A 17,289-nucleotide genomic window follows, 5' to 3' on the forward strand; every position below is an offset into this window, starting at 1 on the left:
CTATCAAATCGGTTCTGGGGTGTCGCGCAACGCTCTTCACTCGCTTTTGATTTACACGAGACACTATGGCACGTGAGGAAGTGAACGATTCACCATGCCCGTTCTAAATCTGATCACATTGGTGATCGGAGTATTAGAAGGCTGGAGAGGGTATGATAGGATTTGCAAATCTCTACAGAGGGATCGCGCAATGGCATTGCCCAGGGCAACGCGCCAGCACCGGTCTAGAAGTCGAATTGGGGTATCTAACGCTACTCGTAAGGAAAACTCATACATGAGAATGTTCAATTCAAACTCGAGACTCAAGCCAAGCCTTCCAGTCTGTCGTACGCCCCGGCTGTGCATTTTCTGCGGCATCAAGTTGTTCGGCGTCGATCAAATCACCTTCCTGCCAGCCGGACCAGGCATTCAATCCTGCTAGGTGTCTCATAGTCGGTCTGCCATGAGGGCAATTCCAGGGCTTCTCCATTTCTCCCATGTGCTGCACGACCTTCTTCATTTGTGCAAGAGTGAGCGTCCTGCCGACCATAATGGAGCTTCGACATGCCCTCATGGCCAGCATCCGCTGAACCTTTCTCGGACGCGGGATCTCAGAGCTTCCGGGAGGGTGCTCTGACAGCAGGTGCAGCAGTTCTTCTAGATCTGAAAGATCGAATGTCTTCTCCTTGGACATGGGCAATGTCAGTAGACGACAACGCTGGCCGGTGCCTACGGGCTCGTCTAAGTCGGCACCATTGAACGTGGTTTCGATCTCGAAACCATTCAACTTAAGAGCGTTGCCATGATTGAGAATAATCTCTTCCTCAATGGCGCTGAGCTCCAATGTTTTTGGGCGCACCAAACGTTGCGATTGCAATGTGACAGTGCGTTGAAAACGCTCGTAGTTGTACTTCTCGTCAGCGGCGTGCTGATCGATAATGAACAGATCGTCCTCATCTTCAGAGCTTTCTCCTGGTCGTACAGCCAGGATGAATCCCATGTTGAATTGGCCGATGATTCGCATACGAGCAAAGTCCGACTTGGTCACGGTCAATGACAGCCGCGACTCTGCATCTTCAGAGTCAAGCTGATCCTTGATGATGGCGCTATCGCCTTCACCAGCGTGACCGGTGCGGTCGTAGCAAGGTTGCTGAGCTGAAGCGATTTGCTCAAGCTGTGCTCTGATCGATTCCGACGTCGTTTGCACGAACCTGGCAAGCTGCAAAGTTGAGCCTTTTCGATTACCGCTGTTCTTAAGCACTTGCGCTGCTCGTTTAAGGTTCAACTCAGTCGGCCTGGCAGCCACTTCTTCCGCTTCCTGTATCAGTCGGGCTACACGTTCATCTTCTCGAAGCTTCCTTTCTTCTTCATCGATGTACTCTTCGTCCCATTCATCTTGGTCTGCTGGAGCTGGCACCAGATCTTCTAGCAAGTCGGAGGTAGGCATGTGCGATGGAGCAGAAGTGGGCTTCGAAGCAGTCGTGACTGTACGATGAACGGCCGTATCGGGTTCGATCTCATCCTCGCTTTCACTGGCGTCCACTGGCACCTGATGAACAGGGTATGCACTGCTTTCTAGTTCCAATTGTGAACCAGGGGCTGCAAAGCTCTTGCGCAGTCCGCCGGCGAGGGAAGGACTGGCGCCGTAGTCGGCCACTCGCTGGGAGTCATCGGGCTTACATATGCGGCGCTTCTTGTATGGCGGGCTGCTGCCTATAGTGGCCGTCATAGTCACATCGCCAACTGTAATTTCTGCGGTCTGGAGAGGCGTCCGCTTCGGGCGCATTCGATCGAACGCATTGGGTACCGGACCAGGGGCTAGCTTCTGCGAGCTTGTCGAGATAGCAGGAATCGGGGTCTCTGTGGCTCCTCTATCGGTCTCGATGGCCAGAGCTGGATGCTCCTTGTCTGAAATTGGCCTTTTCAGACTCTTCTCAGATGACGCTATCTGCATCGGTGGACGTTGCGAGAAAAGGTCATTATACGGGGTTCCTAGTGGGTCCGGATTGTGCACAGCATCGGTGTTTGGTCGCGACTGAGCAACAGCGGACCTCTCCTCTGGTTCAGGCGATGTGCTCTCTTCCCTTTGCTGACCCGTAGTCCCTGCCTGATCCGCGTTCTCACACGAAGCAACCATTGGTGCAGCTGGAGCCACTTCTTGATATGATTGTGCAACGACCGTTGTAGCCTCTTTCGCGGGAACTGCAGGCTTCTGTCTGGGCTCCTTCCTAAGCTCAGTGTCCCGGCCGAGCCAATTGTGTATCAAGTTGGATGGCGAGCCAGCAGGCGCTCTTTGCTGACCAGGCTCTTGGTCGACGACATCTTCTTGCTCCTCCTCGCTATCTTCTGCTCCACTATGATCTGCACTGGATACAGCGTCGTCCAGCTTGGGTCGAGCAATTGTCAAGGGTTGATAAGCTGGCAATTTGCGGTTCGGCAGTTGAGACTGTGGTACAGTATGATCCGTCTGCTCGAACATCTCTGTCAATGTAGATCTTAGAGTCTCGAGCAGCGCAGCCTGGTCATGAAGCATAATACTACGCTTGTCCGGTGAGACATTTACGTCGTAGGAGTTCGTGTCCATGATCAGGTTGGCAAATACAAAGGGCGATTGCGATAGATTGAAGCCTTTATAGACTTCGTTGAAAACCTTGGAAATCTGGGGAAGTAAGCATGGTCGACCATTCACAAAGTACATCTGTCGATCTGGAGCCTGACGACCCTCGCCGAAGATAGGCTTCGAGACGTGCCCTTCGACACGCACGGTCATAGAGCGATCGGAACGCTGCGTGGACCAAGTCTTCGCGCTCTGTGTGCTCGGGCCTGCACTGGGGGTCATTTCCAGGTTCAAGTCAAGCTTCACCAGTGCCATCATCGTCTTCGCGCCGAAGACATTGGCGATGTTCTCTCTGGTAGTCGTGTTCGACTTTGTCGAGAATACCGACATCTTCTTGCCTTTGGGCATCGTGTTACTGAAAGAGAAGCGTACTCCTGTGCTGATACAGGCATAAGAGTGCATGAGTCCGAGCACCTTGTTGTACTCGCGCTTGATGTTCTTTTCTAGCTCACGACGCCGGACGGGCAGATTGTGAAAGAGGTCCTCGACATAGACGGTCGTGCCTTTCTGAGCCGCCGCCACAGCGGTACTCTTGAGCTTACCTGAGACTTCGAAGTCAAGCCTCTTACCAAGAGGTCCATCCTCAGCTCGGGCTGTCAATATATGAAATTTTGACAATGCACATAGTGATGACAGAGCTTCACCACGAAAGCCGAAGGTGTCCAGGGAGTCCAGGTCCTCGTAGGTGGATAACTTGGAAGTGTAGTGCTTCAGCGCGATACTGTCAAAGTCCTCCGGGCTGATGCCTTTGCCATTGTCTTGTACTTCAATCGAGTCGAGACCCTGGTTCTTGAAGCGTATATCGATGGAGGTGGCGCCCGCGTCGAGGCTGTTCTCGACCAATTCTTTGCACACGGAATTGAGGTCGACGATGACCTGACCAGACTGGATCTGGTGCACGGAGCGACCTTCGATGGCCTTGATGGTGGCCATGGCCGGGCGGGAGTCAGCCCATGTCGGAGCGTTGGAAGGGGAGAAGCGAGGAGCGGCGTGGAAGAGGCGACGCGCCACTTTCGCGACGAACGCCGAGAATAGCGGAAGCGGGCGATGATGCCATTGCAATCGACCTTCCACCTTCACCACTGCTGCTTCATACACCATGGCATTCGCGAGGACTGCAGCTACGGCTGCTCTACGGAGGAGCGTGGGCACAACATCCAGCAGAAGCGCACGCAGCTTCACGCAGGTGACCGGACAGCCAATTCGACGAAAAGCACAACCAGCGTTCGTCGCCGCGGTGAGATGGCACTCTGCTCCCGCAGGCAGTGCGAAGGTGTACGACTTCAGCCACGTCAAGAAGCTGAGCGAGTCGCCTTCGGGGGAGACCATTCTTGTTGGTAGGCAGCGTTTCCCACCTCGAGATCGATTTCATCTGACCGTCTGCAATAGATGTCCGCGAGCCGTCCGAGTACCAAGCAGGTCACATCCCCGGCGCCATTAACTTGCCCATCAAGTCGCAGCCCGATGCGCTGTTCCTGCCCGAGGAGGAATTCGTGGACAGATTCGGATTTGACAAGCCGCCGATGGACAAAGAAGTCGTGTTCTACTGCAAAGCAGGCGTGAGGAGCAGCGCCGCAGCACAACTGGCACAGCAGCAGGGCTATCAGAACATTGCCGAATACAGAGGGAGCTGGCTGGACTGGGAGAAGAATGGCGGTCCGACGAGCAAGCCTTAGACTGGCACAGCTCGCCAAGGCGATCGAAGCGCATGTACAGCAAATCTGCGGTGCCCACAAGACCCATCACCCGAGCAAGATGTTGTGAAAACAATTCAGAGGACCAGTGTTGAACTGCCGCCCTGCATTTCCAGCGTCAGCCTTCGACCAATCCGCCCATTACCTCTGGCCGGTCTGTCAGTTTGTATTGTCCACACAGATCTTCACGCTCAGCCACATCTCCCACCGCGTCACTCCTTGTCCAACGTGGCATAGACTGCTGCCCCCTTGTGGAGTGAGTCACACGGACTCTCTGGTACCTAGCATTCAGCTGAAGGATTCGATACGTCAGGCCTTGGCGCTGATCTGTTTCTACATGAATGAGCGACATGCCTCGAGCGATGTATATACACGATATCCGCCATGTCTAAGTCATATACCATCGAAGATGTTCTCGCCATGCCCATTGCGGAGGCCATCGATCCCGACATTGTCAAAGACATCGTTAATCGGCCTCCATTCGTCCATATCCCTGGGAGCTTCAACGCACGAGACGTTGGCGCTGATGAACACGCTGAAGTGCGATCTGGCTACATTTTCCGATCTGGCACCTTTGAAGACGCAGATGATGCTACATTAGCATCTCTACAGAAGCTGAACATCACGACAATCTACGACCTGCGCACTTTTCGCGAAACTCAAGACCACTCCGATCCGCAATTTAGTGGAATCGACATCCGATGGTGTCCAAGCACTGTTGACAATGATCTGGAAAAGAACTTCCAGGCCAAGGTTGCGCAGAAGCTGAATGTGAGATGCGAAATGTTTATGAAATTACTTCAGTCCTACGGCTTATAAAGATAGATCCATGAAGAATACGCAAAATTAATGCGTTCACACGCACCCAAATTTGAAGCTGTCTTTCGCCACATCCTCGAGCAGCCGGACAAGCCCTTCCTTTTTCACTGCTTCGCGGGTAAGGATCGCACTGGAATCCTGGCGGCCCTCATCACTCTCTTAGGTCAAGGAGAAGACCGCAATGAAGCGCTTTCGGCAGCTCAACGCGACTATGATCTGACGAGGGTCGGCATCGAGCCCGTACGGGAGCTTTTACTTGCGAAGATACTCAGCTATGGAAATGTGGATCCGAAGGACGCTGGAGGCTTTGCGGATCTAAGAGCATTCCTTGTCGAATTGTCACGCGAGTACGGTGGCGTACAAGCCTATTTAAGCAATCACCTTGGGTTCACATTCGAAGAAATTCAGCAAATTCGGCAGAATTTGAGGCCCAGACCATCGAGGCAATAAGTGGACGGAGGAAACAGTACGTATTCTGGGATAGGCCTGCACCGTCACCGTGTGTTCACAAATACATGAGCCTGTAGATTTGCTAATCTCGTGGCTGGACTCTCGCGAAGACAATTCCTGTGTTGGTTAAGGTCATGCCCTGCTCGCGCGCAGCGGCCGCATCGCATCAAACCTGGACCAGCGCTTGCAAAAGCCTTGTGTATAAGAGCCCCTTTGCTGACTTGCTTACCCGTCCCATGCATGCTCGTTAGAGGCCAGCAGGATCTTTTGGACGCATCCATCAACGCGTGTGTTCACCCACCTGCACGTCCTGCTGTAAAGTGATCTACAAAGTCGCACCTGTGAACAATGCTTTGTTCACTTTTCCTTGCCAGGACAAAGGATCACAGCAGTGAACAGCTACCACAAAGTTGTTGCACAGTGACTTTCTTCGACGATGAACAGGACGCTCCTCGCACTTTGCACATAAAAGCTTCTCGGGCTGCTCGAGGACCACCCCTTTCTTCAAACCTAGCTTCCTACAGATTTCACATACCTTGACTGGATCAAGGACAAATCTGCAAGCAAGTTCTACAAACCAACACTCCCCTCAGCTCGAATAATCGTTCACAGCATGTCCGGATACCCTTCCCGTCGCCCCGTCAGCCCGATGGGCGGCTACTACGACGTCCGCGAAGTGCGTCCGTCGGGCTACGAGCGCGAGCGCGACGTAGAGACTCTGACTCGATACGGTACTCCCAGAAGAGCCCACGACCAGCCATCGAGGTATATTTCGGAGCGTAGACAGCCTGAGAGTCGCACTCACCGATACGAGGAAGACTATGGTGCTGCTGGTATCGATCTCTCCACCTTTGGCGGAGGACCGGGCTCGTCCTATGGCGGTGGTCTAAGCTCGAGGGCTGGTAATGCTTATCCTTACAGCCCACCTCCTGCATACTCCTCGCTACGCTCTAACGACGGCGTTTACGCGCCGCGTCGTTCGTCTCCCGTGCACGATGATCGTTCATCATCACGTCGGACAGCATACCCCGTGGCCGACCTGAGCTCCCTCTCTGGCGAGTCTAGACCATTCGATTCTTTCGCACGACGGCCACCTCCTCGTCCTAGTCCAATGGACGAGCTCGATCTCCTGGACGCTGCAGCTCGTCGCTCTCGTCCCTCGACACATCACCGCTCTCCACGCCGCTCACCTCTAGGCTCTGATATGCCAACGGCTGAGGAGTTCGCTGCTGTGAACTACGGTCGAGGAAACTACTATCCAACTGGGCCATATGATGTTGCATGCTATCGTGCTTTTATCGCGAATCGCTCTCGTAGGTTAACCGGGTTTTGCGTGGCCTCCGAGTTCTGGAGCATCCTCCGGCAAACGCCGCCTATGAATGTGATCAATTTCAGCTGTCACCTTCGTACAAGCTGTAAGCTTGTGAGGCCATGACTCGAATATGAATGTTCTCCACGCGTGTTGCTGGCAGCAGACACGACGTTCATCAGGATCGCCGGTGGAACTGCTCCTTCCAGTCATTCTGTCACACCTCGCACGGCCTGTCAAGAGTCGCATTGTTGCGCCCCGGCAGTATCCCGAATGACAGCCATCATGTCGGTGGCTTTCAGGCGATGGACGTCCACTCGTGCCGGTCGATAATGCATTGCGCCATGGCACCGATGCCGAATGAGAAATGGAGATGATGAGAGCGTGTGTCATCTTTTGCCAGCGGAACCGAGAATGGAATTTTCTTGTCGTCTCCGTCACGAGGGTCAGAGAACACCTCTTGCTGAGACAGTCGCGGCCAAGGCGCAGATAGGCACACGCCCGTCTCCCATCTCGATCGTCACCACGGCGAGTCGTGCGCAGATTGCCGAGTAATTGCCGTAACAGTCATGCCGGCACTCAGACACGCTCGAGTGTAGCCAAACCATTGGCGCAGGTGTGAGAGGGTGTGAGCGGACAACGTGGTTGAGCATCGTCGTGCATTGAAGAAACAATTTTTTATGCAGGGCAGCGTGGACATCCGGCAGCCGCCTCGAGCACTCATTGAGCCAAGGCAGACCGCCCGCGCTAGGCACGTCGCTGCCCACTGGGCTGAGGCTGGCGGGCGGCACAGGATGAGAGATGCATCGCAAAAGCGCTGCAGCGCTGCACAAGTGACGAGTGGGCAGTCGCGGTGTTGGTGATCAGTACATGGGACGAGGTGTAGAGCTGGCAGCACAATCCATGCCATCGCCCGGCCGCTACGCTCCCGCCCCGCAGGCTGGCGAAGCCTGTTTTTGAGCTTGCGCGTGTGAGTCGCTTCTGCGCGATGATTGCGGCCAGGGTCTGGAGCACGTCGCTGATCACCACAACCCACCGTCGCAGCAGCGGCCGTTGGTTGCGCGCCTCGCAAAAGGAACATGCCTGGCCCACCTTTGACGAGTTGTCCTTCTTCCACCCCCTTCGGCTCGAGAGGCGAGCACCCATTCCCCAGGCATGCAGGACCTGTCGCGGCACAACGACCATTCCCGACAGCCCGTCTCCTCTGTCGCCCATGATCCACTCCGCCACCACCACCACCACCCCCAGGACGCCGATGCCTCTGCGGCCGCCAGCAGCATCAAACGCCAGAAGAGCCGCCATCGGGCCTCGATCGCATGCGCGACCTGCCGCGAGCGTCGCATCCGCTGCGTCGTGCCGCCCGGCGACAGCGAGTGCATCCAGTGCAAACGATCCGCCACCGAGTGTGTGATCAAAAACGACGATGAACGACGCAAGCCCATCTCTCGCGCCTACATGAGCGCCCTCACCGAGCGCGTGTCGATGCTGGAGTCCATGCTGAAGGAGAAGGGCACGCATGTGCCGCCTGCCCACTATCCCGCCAAGACCACCAAAGGCAGCCTGCATGCCGAGGATGACGACTCTCCTGTGCGACTGGCAGATACGCAGCTGCGCGTGCCTACCAAGGTAGAGCAGATAAGTCCGCCGAGTTTTCAAGATGTTCCTGCGACGAATGCCGAACACCGCGGTGACAAGACCAACCACATTGGAACTCCGATCGATGACAAGAACCAAGGACTTGTCACTCGACTCCTATTCACTCGCGGCCATCTCTCCTTCGATCAGCTCAGTGGGCGACTTCGCTTTTATGGGGGAACCGTCAATTGCCATGTCTACTCGGAGCTCGGTGATGTTGAGGACAGCAATGGCCAAAACGCCAGCGTTGAGCAGGCTCGACGAGCTGCAAATTGCATTCGCGCTCTTTCCATCCAGACCCAGGAATATCTGATGGACCTGTTCTGGCAGCACTACAATTCAGTTTTGCATGTTGTGCATCAGGAGGCCTTCACCGAAGACTACCAGAATGGTAGGACGCAATACTACTCGGGCTTCCTGCACGTTTGTATCTTGGCCATGGGATTCAGGTTCTCAGACAAGACCAGGTCAGATATGCAGCTCTTGGCACTTCCGAATCGAGAGAGCGTATTACACCGCGAGGCGAAACATATGCTCGACCTGGAGCTGCAAAGCCCAGGAGGTATCCCTTCTATCGCAGCACTCCTCATCCTCGGAGATTCGGAAGTTGGTGTAGGTCGTGACAATGTTGGCTGGATGTACGCTGGAATGGCAATGCGCCTCTGCTACGACTTAGGTCTGCAGCTGGATAGCCGGAACACCGGATTGTCGCAGAGAGAGCTGGATGTGCGACGAATCACTCTCTGGGCATGTGTGATCTACGATCGGTACTGGTCTCTCTTTCTCGGGAGGCCTCTCACTATGAAGAGTAGCGATCTTGAGGTCTATTCTCTGACAAACCAATTTGAGAGGCTGGGAACGTGCATGCCGGCCGGTGCTGGACAGAGCATGCACACCAAAATCTACGAAGCTCTTATTGAACTTATGGAGATTGCTGGTAAGATAGTGGAAGAGGCCGAGTTTCGGACTAATCATGATACGGATCACACTCCGGACCAGTCGGCGTACTTCAAGATGGCAGCTTTGGATCGTGAAATACGCAACTGGGCCACTCGTCTATCACCAGAGCTGCGATACACCGAGGACAATAAACGGAATGCGCCACTCTCCTTCTATCTACTGCATCAGCAATTTCATGCGGTCCTGATATTGCTGCACAGACCTTTTGCACGATACGATGATGCGGGCAGCACAGAATCTGAGGAAGGCAATGCTCTGGATAGCCATTTCTCGCAAGCAAGCCGAGCCATATGCACCAAGTCTGCTGTCGCAATGGCGAAACTCTTCTGGCAGCACAGGCAACGATTCGACGGCAAGACCATCTTCTGTATAGGAATGCAGCACGCTGGGACTGCGGCAATAGCCTTGATTGCTGCCCTCGCCTACATGCCAGACGCCGCGGAGCGCAACAACAATCTGCAGTATCTCGAAGTGCTTCACGCTGCTTTGCTGGACATGACGCATGCCTACTCGCCTGCAGAGAGGATGGCAGCAGTTTTGAATGCAGTCATGATCGAACTTCGAGGAGGCCCGATCTCTCCTGTTGATTCATCTATGCCAACGCGCCGAGGTGATGGAGACCTGGACGCGGATAGAGGCCAGACCAAGCGTAGGCAAATGAACCGCGGCAATGAGACTACAGCGATGCCACCACCGCCCATCAACCACAGCGGCAGTCGAAGATCAAGCGTGACGACTTCGGACAACAGCTACCATTCAATGCCACAACAGATGCCTCAAGCCGAATATGCTGCGCTTCCACAGCAACCAGCCATGTGGAATGGCAATTATCCGCACGATCCTTCTCAGATGGCGACGACAATGATGGCGGCTCATAACATACCTCTGTCACCATCGCCTAATACACGACAAGCCTGGACGCACGCACCAGTCCACCCACAGCACTATCCACAATATACCAACGTCGCCGGCGTACCTGGTGTGATGAACGGCGACTTGACACATCTGGAGTTCATGAATGGCTTGCCGCCTGAAGAGAGCTGGTCAGGATGGCATACTCCCGGGAATATGGCAGGCGGAGCATCACATATGAATAACATGCCGCCTCCTGGATGAGATGTTGAAATATGGTACAAGACTGTATGGAGGATCGCGTGATGATTACGCGATACCTGTGAAGGTAGTTGTTTATATTTATGAAAGGGATCTTCAAGCACTTTGCCTCTTGCTTTTTAGCGCGGCGCTGGTGGGGGAGGCTCGGGATGGATCTTCATGCTGTAGGAACAAATTTGATGGAGGCATGTGCCATGTATTTTCGACAGAGATGTAGCAGTTCCAATTGTACAGATCCACATCACGTACTCAATGACAATGAGAGGTATTCACGCGCCTCTATTGACCTTCGGTATCAATCTGTGGCGCGGATCAGGAGGCAGGCTTGCATAGGTCTATTATTGGTAGCTAGGAAGCCGGGCTCTCGATCATTATTGCTATGGAGCCGGCGCTAATCGACCCAGTAGCTAGACCTTTGCGAGCATGAGGCTGAATTTCGAGCTGTGTTTAGGAAACATGGTGACCTTGTATTTCGCAAACGACAAATGATATTCGACGATATTCGTGATTCTCATCCTACTGGTACGATGGTATTTGAATCTGACGCCTTACGTCTTTTGGTGGCGGTTCTGAATCACCGCGTTGTCACATCTTTCGGAATTCGTGCCCTTCAATTCTCATGCGGGTCCTGCCTGCAAGTCAGGCGCGTGCCTTCCCTGGGTGCATTTTGATAGTTCCTGCCTCCAGTGGATCGGTGCCTTGGATTTGGTGGCGCTGTGCTCCGCGGAGAGCAGCTACTTCCACAACAAGAACTGTTATGAGAACGCGGTAGCCATATTGGTCTGACGTGGAGGTAGGGCGGATCTGCTCAGCTAAGGAGAGTCTGGTGGTATGAAACACTTCCAACTCATAGCATCACTCTTTCAAAGCCTGCCCATTCCTCGTCACCATACTGACTAGTTGACGAGAAGCATCGGTGCTCAGTGACTTCGCATAGTGGTGTGATGAGTCCAGTCCATATACTCAGACGTCGTAGAGCCACTTCTTGCGCATCTCGTGCAAGCTCTGATAGGGATTGGCAGGCTTTGGAACAGTAGCGCGAGCAAGGTCCAGCAAGAACTCGGGGCATTCGAGCAGGCGCTCCACATCATCATCACTCCTCATCCAGTGGTCGCGCCGATAGGTTGCCCAAATATGCACGAGAAATTGGCGCACGGGGCTGCCGGAAGTCGTGTTTTGGTAGATCTCGCTGAGTGTCCTTACAGAGGTTAAATACCGTGATCCGTTGGCATTTGGCTGGTCGATAGAAGATGTCCAAGCCTCCATGATGGCGTTTGGGAAAGCGCGATCTTGGATTTTTCACTGAAGATGTAGCCTCTTGCCCAGATTAAGCAGTGGACTGCGCCCTCCTTACGCCAGGTCTCGGGAACAGCAGCTTCAATCTTGCCACCGTAGAGCCACTGTACATACATGTCGACGATGTCCGGCTTGTCTTCTGGGAGTGCGATCTTGCGCTCTTGAGCTTCTTTCCACTGATTTTTCAGGGCAGCGTCGAAGAAATGCTGCATCCAATCAGTTCGATACGTGATGCTTTTGGAGTAAACAACGCACAGAATGCTCGCGCAACAAGTCCTCGTGCACATGAAAGCTCACGGATTCCTCATCTTGCCCAACGACGAGGGTTATGATCGCGCTTGCGTATCTGGACCGAAATTAGCACACGATTTCAGGAGAGCTTACGTGCATCGCAACTGCTCTCGCATACCTGCGCTTCTTCGAGGCCTGCGGTACATCCGCCATCTTGTCTCGGTGTGTGCCCACCCTCGTGGCGTGTTGACGGGCGGAAGTCTAGGGGTGAGTGACGAGGTTGATGTCAAGTCGAAGATATGGGTAGGCGACTGCAATCAATCCGACTCTGGCACGCTATGGCGTGCGGCATCAAGTGGAGCACCAGCAGCGCTAGCGCGCGTTTGCTTGGTGAAGTGAAGCTTGCAAACGCTCGCGCATCATGTCTTCACTTCGCTCCGTGGAGGAAACGTCAGACAGAACTGACCAGACCTCAAGACATTCCATTCCAGCGACAGAATCAATCATCGAAGCTGCGCCATACATATAAAATATCTTCTTCCTCTTCCTCCGCAGAACTTTTTTGCCAGCCAGCTCCTATCGCGAACGCTTTTAGCTCGCATCCGACAGCTCGCAAAGTGTCACGAGCCTTTCCACTCAGTAGTATATGTACAATCCAAACGCTCACCCACATGCGGACAATTCCAAAGAAGCGCCAAAACACCATGCATTGAAACACACAGATTTGCTCAGAGACGGAGGAGAGGATCAGCGTCCCGATCGCTCTTTCGTCCGTGCTCTCCTCTCCTTCTCCTTCTTCTCGTCGTACACCAAGAATTCGTGGAGAGCGCTCCCTCCAGGCACCATGGGGAGTACAGGCACCTTCTGGTCTACCTTGACTTCAAGGAATGCTGGACCCTCGCCAGAGCCGTAGCACAACCACTCGAGATCCTCTTGCAAAGTGGCAAGCTTCGTTGTCCTTCGCGCTGGTACGTACATGGCCTCTGCAAGCTTGACGAAGTCTGGGTTACGTTGGTGGGTATGCGCGAAGCGATCGTTGTAGAACAAGGATTGCCATTGGGTGACCATGCCTTGCTCCTCGTTGTTCAAGACAATGACCTTCACGCCAATGCCGAACTCTGAAGCGGTTCCAAGTTCGGTCTGAGTCATGAGGAAAGATGCATCACCATCGATGTCAACAACAAGCTTCTCAGGTGCGGCGACCTTGGCACCGATAGCGGCTGGGAGACCGTAGCCCATAGTACCAAGACCACCCGAGGTGATCATGGATCGAGGTTGTCGCCATCTGTAGTGCTGCGCAGTCCACATCTGGTGCTGGCCAACACCGGTAGCAATGAGGGTTTCGTGCTTCTTGGGTGCGGTGAGGTCGGAGAGTGCTGAGATAACAGTCTGAGGCTTGATAGCACCGTCTGGTCCATCTTCCTTCTCGTATGCCCAGGGGAAACGCTCCTTCCAGGCGTCAATCTGATCGAACCATTCCTTGCGAGACTCTGCCGACTTCTCGTGGACGTGAGGAAGGAGGAGGGCAAGATTGGCGGTCACGTCTCCCTCGACAGCCTCAGTAGCCTGCACGACCTTGTTAATGTTCTTTGGCATGATATCGAAATGAACAATGCCACCACGTCCTTCTTCCGCCGCTTTACGCGCCTGAGGAGCGAAGCGTGGAACATGTCCAGTGATACGATCATCAAAACGTGCGCCAAGGGCAATGACGAGGTCGGCCTCTTGCATCGCCATGTTTGCAAATGCGGATCCGTGCATACCGAGCATGTGCAGAGACTTGGGGTCGAGTTCATCGTAGGCGCCAAGGCCTTGCAAAGTGGTGGTCACTGGGATTTGAACCTTATCCGAGAGCTCCTTGAGGAGCTTCGGTCCATCCGGATGACCGAGAACACCCTGACCGGCGTAGATGACTGGCTTCTTCGCGATGTTGATCAAGTCTGCAGTCCGTCTGATGCTGCCATCCAGCTGCTTCAACGAAAGCTCGCGGGCAGCGATGGTTGCTGCAGATGGGTGGGTGGGCAGAGTGGACATCATTGGGATGGGGCGGTTCAAGGTACCACCAGTCACGTCCTTGGGAAGATCAACCAGAACTGGTCCGGGGCGGCCAGAAGTAGCAATTTCGAAGGCCTCGTTGATCCTCCGTGGCAGCTCAGCAATGTTCTTAACCATGACGTTCCACTTTGTGCATGCTCTTGAGATTCCAACAGTATCTGCTTCCTGGAAAGCGTCTGAGCCGATGGCAGAAGTTGGCACCTGTCCACAGAATACAACCATAGGGGTGCCGTCCATGAGAGCATCCTGCATAGGAGTGACAGTGTTTGTCGCGCCCGGACCGGAAGTCACCAAAACAACACCTGGCTTGCCGGAAGCCCGGGCGTAGCCCTCTGCCATATGGCCCGCACCTTGCTCGTGCCTGGGCAGAATGAAGTCGAAATGTGAGCTGTTGTAGATGGCGTCGAAAACGGGGAGAATGGCACCTCCAGGATATCCAACTGGAGCTGTGTTAGCCTGCTCGCGTGACTCGAGGCTTTCTGCCATTGGTGTTTGGCACATGGCCTGGAGCACTGCACTTACAGATGTGCTTCACGCCGTGTCTGAGCATCATCTCGTGGAAGATCTCGCCTCCCTTCATGCCCACGAAGCTGTGGTCCATTTCGGGTTGGCGGAAAGGCTGCAGAGGCTGTGGTTCTCGCGATTTTGGCTCATCGCGGTTGAACGCTGGGCTGGGAACAGCTCTCTGCTGACTCTGTGCGGGCTGTGCAGCTGCTTGCGCATTGCTCTTTGCGGTGGCGGAGACATTGCGTCTCGCGTTCTCCTTCACGGTCTGTGGCGTGTGTTTTCGGTACGGCGAGATGGCGGCGGCGGTGGGTGTGGAAGAGAAATGCCGGGTCTGGCGAGCGATCTTGGCCGCGGAGGCCGCTCGTGAGGACAACATGGTGACGGCGGTCATGCAACAGTCCCGTGGGTGTGACTGAGCAGTATATGAGGAGCGCCGGGGAGGAGTGTGAGTCGGTGGAGGTATGAATCAGAAACAAGTCAACAGTCACAATGCGGACGCTGGCCTCGGCGAGAGTCAATTTTGGAGAAGCTGGAGATGCGCATCTTCAGTTCCTCTGATTGGCCAATGCGGTGAATAGAGGTCCACTTGGGCCGAGATCGCAGGAGTGGCTAAGTGGCGAACTTGCATGTCTCTGCACGACAACCACACGCGCCGCCTCGCCTGGAACACCGCAATGGAGTCGCCCAGATCGTCGCCCTCGGGCAGCGTGCGTCGACACACACGAAATATCTCCCATCCCACCCCGCAGCGGGCTACGAGAGGGCCTCTGGAAGCCGCTACAGACGAGTGAGCATGTGAGACACAGCACTTGACAGCACATGCATCGCTGAATACCGGTGCAGCCCGCTAGCAGACGCGTCTACAGGCCCGCCTGGACGTGAAATTGTGTCTCCTACACCTTCTGCTGAAGACAACAAGCCGAGCACACCACAAATCGCCGGGCCCGTTGTCCATCAGAATGTCCGACCAAACGTAGACCTTCGCTTTCTGCAGGATCGACAGATATACCATTCGGTGACCACAGAAGACGTGCCAAGCGCTTTCCTGAACTCCAGCCATCGACCGCCAGTGGATCCTTCCTTACCACAACTCATTCAAGATGGCCATTTCAGACGCGCAGCAGAGTTTGCCTTGCGCTCACTGTTGCAAAGTCCGCCAACAGCCGCCTCTCAAATTTTTCACTTGCTATACACTCGTCTAGCCTGCCTCATCCTGGTCTCGAGACCGGACATTGCGGCTGCAGAAGCCATGCCTTTGTTTGAGCTCACTTCACGAAGCGCGCCAGGCTCCCAGCAGATCGTAGATTTGATGCCGTGGGACCTTCGTCTGCTGCTGGTGCGACTCCAAACTATTGGTGCTGTGGATGGTGGCCGTAGAGGCATCATGGCATTGTACGCCCTCGCCAGCGAGGTCCGCGCGAATATTCGTTTGGCGCAAAAGGATGAGGATGCTTCGGCGACCGAGCTCTGGAACAGTAGACTAAGCGACCTCGGACTACGTGTCTCCGATGCACTCGTGGAGATGGGTGAATTAGAGAGCGCCATACGACACCTCGACACCTTGCCCGACGTGGAAGCAGATGAGCTGTCATTCAGAAGAGCAATCTTGCGCACCAGAGTGGGCGATGTCGCAGCCGCACAACGTTGTGCATCTGTGATTCAGGACGCCATGAAGCGGCGAGAAATCGAAGCTTTGCTCAAAGTCGCGGACGGCGACCACGATAGTGCGGTTGCAAGCTGGCAATCACTCGTCGAGGACTTCCCTGGCCGCGAACATTTTGCGCTCAATGCCGCGGTGTCGCTTTTGTACATTGGCCAAATTGCCTCTGCACGGATTATGCTGGAAAGGTTAAGCCGGGAGGTACCGGCATTTTCGACCATCTTGTTCAACTTGAGTACCGTCTACGAGCTTTGCACCGAACGTGCACCGGAGAAGAAGGCTACGCTCATCCAGCAAGCTGCGACGCATCAGCCAAATCCCGCAAGTGGCGGTTGGGAACGTGCAACGTTTGAATTCAAGATGTAGGGACCGCCGTCAAAGGCTAGCCTCTGTGCTGCTTGATGCCCAATATGCATGTGTGTCTGCATGCAGTCATGCTTCGCACACAGTAGGCTGTTCCGATGCCAATGCGTGCATCAAACTCAAAAGGATTTCGCATGCGAATTGAGTGAAGTCTCATGTCACTTGCTCAGTCGATGCTTGTGTGATGATCTATCACTGGCGTGACCAGCGCTGGCGATATATAATCTCTGCCGCACTGATTGTCAGACTCCTGGGCAACAAGCATCGACGACAAGAAGACGAGAGAATTGTGTTGGTAATGGCCCAACGAATGCAGGTACGGCCAGGTCTGAATCCCGCTATCCTTGTCGGTGACCAATGGGAAGGACAATCAGAGTTCCAACCCATACCCTGCACGACTCCTGAACAGGTTCACGCAGCATCGGAAGCTGCTTCAATGCTGGTTCATACACCTTTTCTGCGGGATCATACAATCTCCTAACTCTCCATTGAGTTTGCAAAAGGGCGGGGGAAAAGTCAACAAATATGAGTCTGCATGCGGCCAGCTGCATACTTCGGGGTTGTCGTCCGACTTCTGTTGTCGGATGCTATGCTTTTCCAG

At 54.4% G+C, this 17,289-nt stretch overlaps 8 protein-coding genes across 8 annotated transcripts; 5 read left to right on the top strand and 3 right to left on the bottom strand.

Moving 5' to 3' along the window:
- Nucleotides 1-289: 289 nt before the first annotated feature.
- On the bottom strand, nucleotides 290-3,529 carry CKM354_000074800 (uncharacterized protein; the record flags this gene model as incomplete). Its single annotated transcript, XM_044795850.1, has 1 exon — nucleotides 290-3,529. The coding sequence occupies one exon, from the start codon at nucleotides 3,527-3,529 to the stop codon at nucleotides 290-292; it is 3,240 nt and encodes a 1,079-aa protein (XP_044651785.1).
- Nucleotides 3,530-3,695: 166 nt separating this feature from the next.
- On the top strand, nucleotides 3,696-4,272 carry CKM354_000074900 (uncharacterized protein; the record flags this gene model as incomplete). Its single annotated transcript, XM_044795851.1, has 2 exons — nucleotides 3,696-3,933; nucleotides 3,986-4,272. The coding sequence occupies 2 exons, from the start codon at nucleotides 3,696-3,698 to the stop codon at nucleotides 4,270-4,272; spliced, it is 525 nt and encodes a 174-aa protein (XP_044651786.1).
- A 402-nt stretch (nucleotides 4,273-4,674) lies between these two features.
- On the top strand, nucleotides 4,675-5,559 carry CKM354_000075000 (uncharacterized protein; the record flags this gene model as incomplete). The annotated part of the gene is made up of 2 exons (XM_044795852.1): nucleotides 4,675-5,061; nucleotides 5,116-5,559. The coding sequence occupies 2 exons, from the start codon at nucleotides 4,675-4,677 to the stop codon at nucleotides 5,557-5,559; spliced, it is 831 nt and encodes a 276-aa protein (XP_044651787.1).
- Nucleotides 5,560-6,172: 613 nt separating this feature from the next.
- Nucleotides 6,173-6,994, top strand: CKM354_000075100 (uncharacterized protein; the record flags this gene model as incomplete). Its single annotated transcript, XM_044795853.1, has 1 exon — nucleotides 6,173-6,994. The coding sequence occupies one exon, from the start codon at nucleotides 6,173-6,175 to the stop codon at nucleotides 6,992-6,994; it is 822 nt and encodes a 273-aa protein (XP_044651788.1).
- A 1,029-nt stretch (nucleotides 6,995-8,023) lies between these two features.
- CKM354_000075200 (uncharacterized protein) lies at nucleotides 8,024-10,579 on the top strand (the record flags this gene model as incomplete). Its single annotated transcript, XM_044795854.1, has 1 exon — nucleotides 8,024-10,579. One exon carries the CDS (start codon nucleotides 8,024-8,026, stop codon nucleotides 10,577-10,579), a length of 2,556 nt encoding a protein of 851 aa, XP_044651789.1.
- Nucleotides 10,580-11,539: 960 nt separating this feature from the next.
- CKM354_000075300 (uncharacterized protein) lies at nucleotides 11,540-12,316 on the bottom strand (the record flags this gene model as incomplete). Its single annotated transcript, XM_044795855.1, has 4 exons — nucleotides 11,540-11,865; nucleotides 11,931-12,078; nucleotides 12,128-12,218; nucleotides 12,282-12,316. 4 exons carry the CDS (start codon nucleotides 12,314-12,316, stop codon nucleotides 11,540-11,542), a joined length of 600 nt encoding a protein of 199 aa, XP_044651790.1.
- Nucleotides 12,317-12,850: 534 nt separating this feature from the next.
- CKM354_000075400 (acetolactate synthase catalytic subunit) lies at nucleotides 12,851-15,056 on the bottom strand (the record flags this gene model as incomplete). Its single annotated transcript, XM_044795856.1, has 2 exons — nucleotides 12,851-14,598; nucleotides 14,681-15,056. The coding sequence occupies 2 exons, from the start codon at nucleotides 15,054-15,056 to the stop codon at nucleotides 12,851-12,853; spliced, it is 2,124 nt and encodes a 707-aa protein (XP_044651791.1).
- A 283-nt stretch (nucleotides 15,057-15,339) lies between these two features.
- On the top strand, nucleotides 15,340-16,691 carry CKM354_000075500 (uncharacterized protein; the record flags this gene model as incomplete). The annotated part of the gene is made up of 2 exons (XM_044795857.1): nucleotides 15,340-15,452; nucleotides 15,509-16,691. 2 exons carry the CDS (start codon nucleotides 15,340-15,342, stop codon nucleotides 16,689-16,691), a joined length of 1,296 nt encoding a protein of 431 aa, XP_044651792.1.
- Nucleotides 16,692-17,289: the final 598 nt, after the last annotated feature.

Source organism: Cercospora kikuchii (genome assembly GCF_019650295.1).
Source record: "Cercospora kikuchii DNA, contig_00001, whole genome shotgun sequence".
Taxonomy (NCBI): Eukaryota; Fungi; Ascomycota; class Dothideomycetes; order Mycosphaerellales; family Mycosphaerellaceae; genus Cercospora; species Cercospora kikuchii.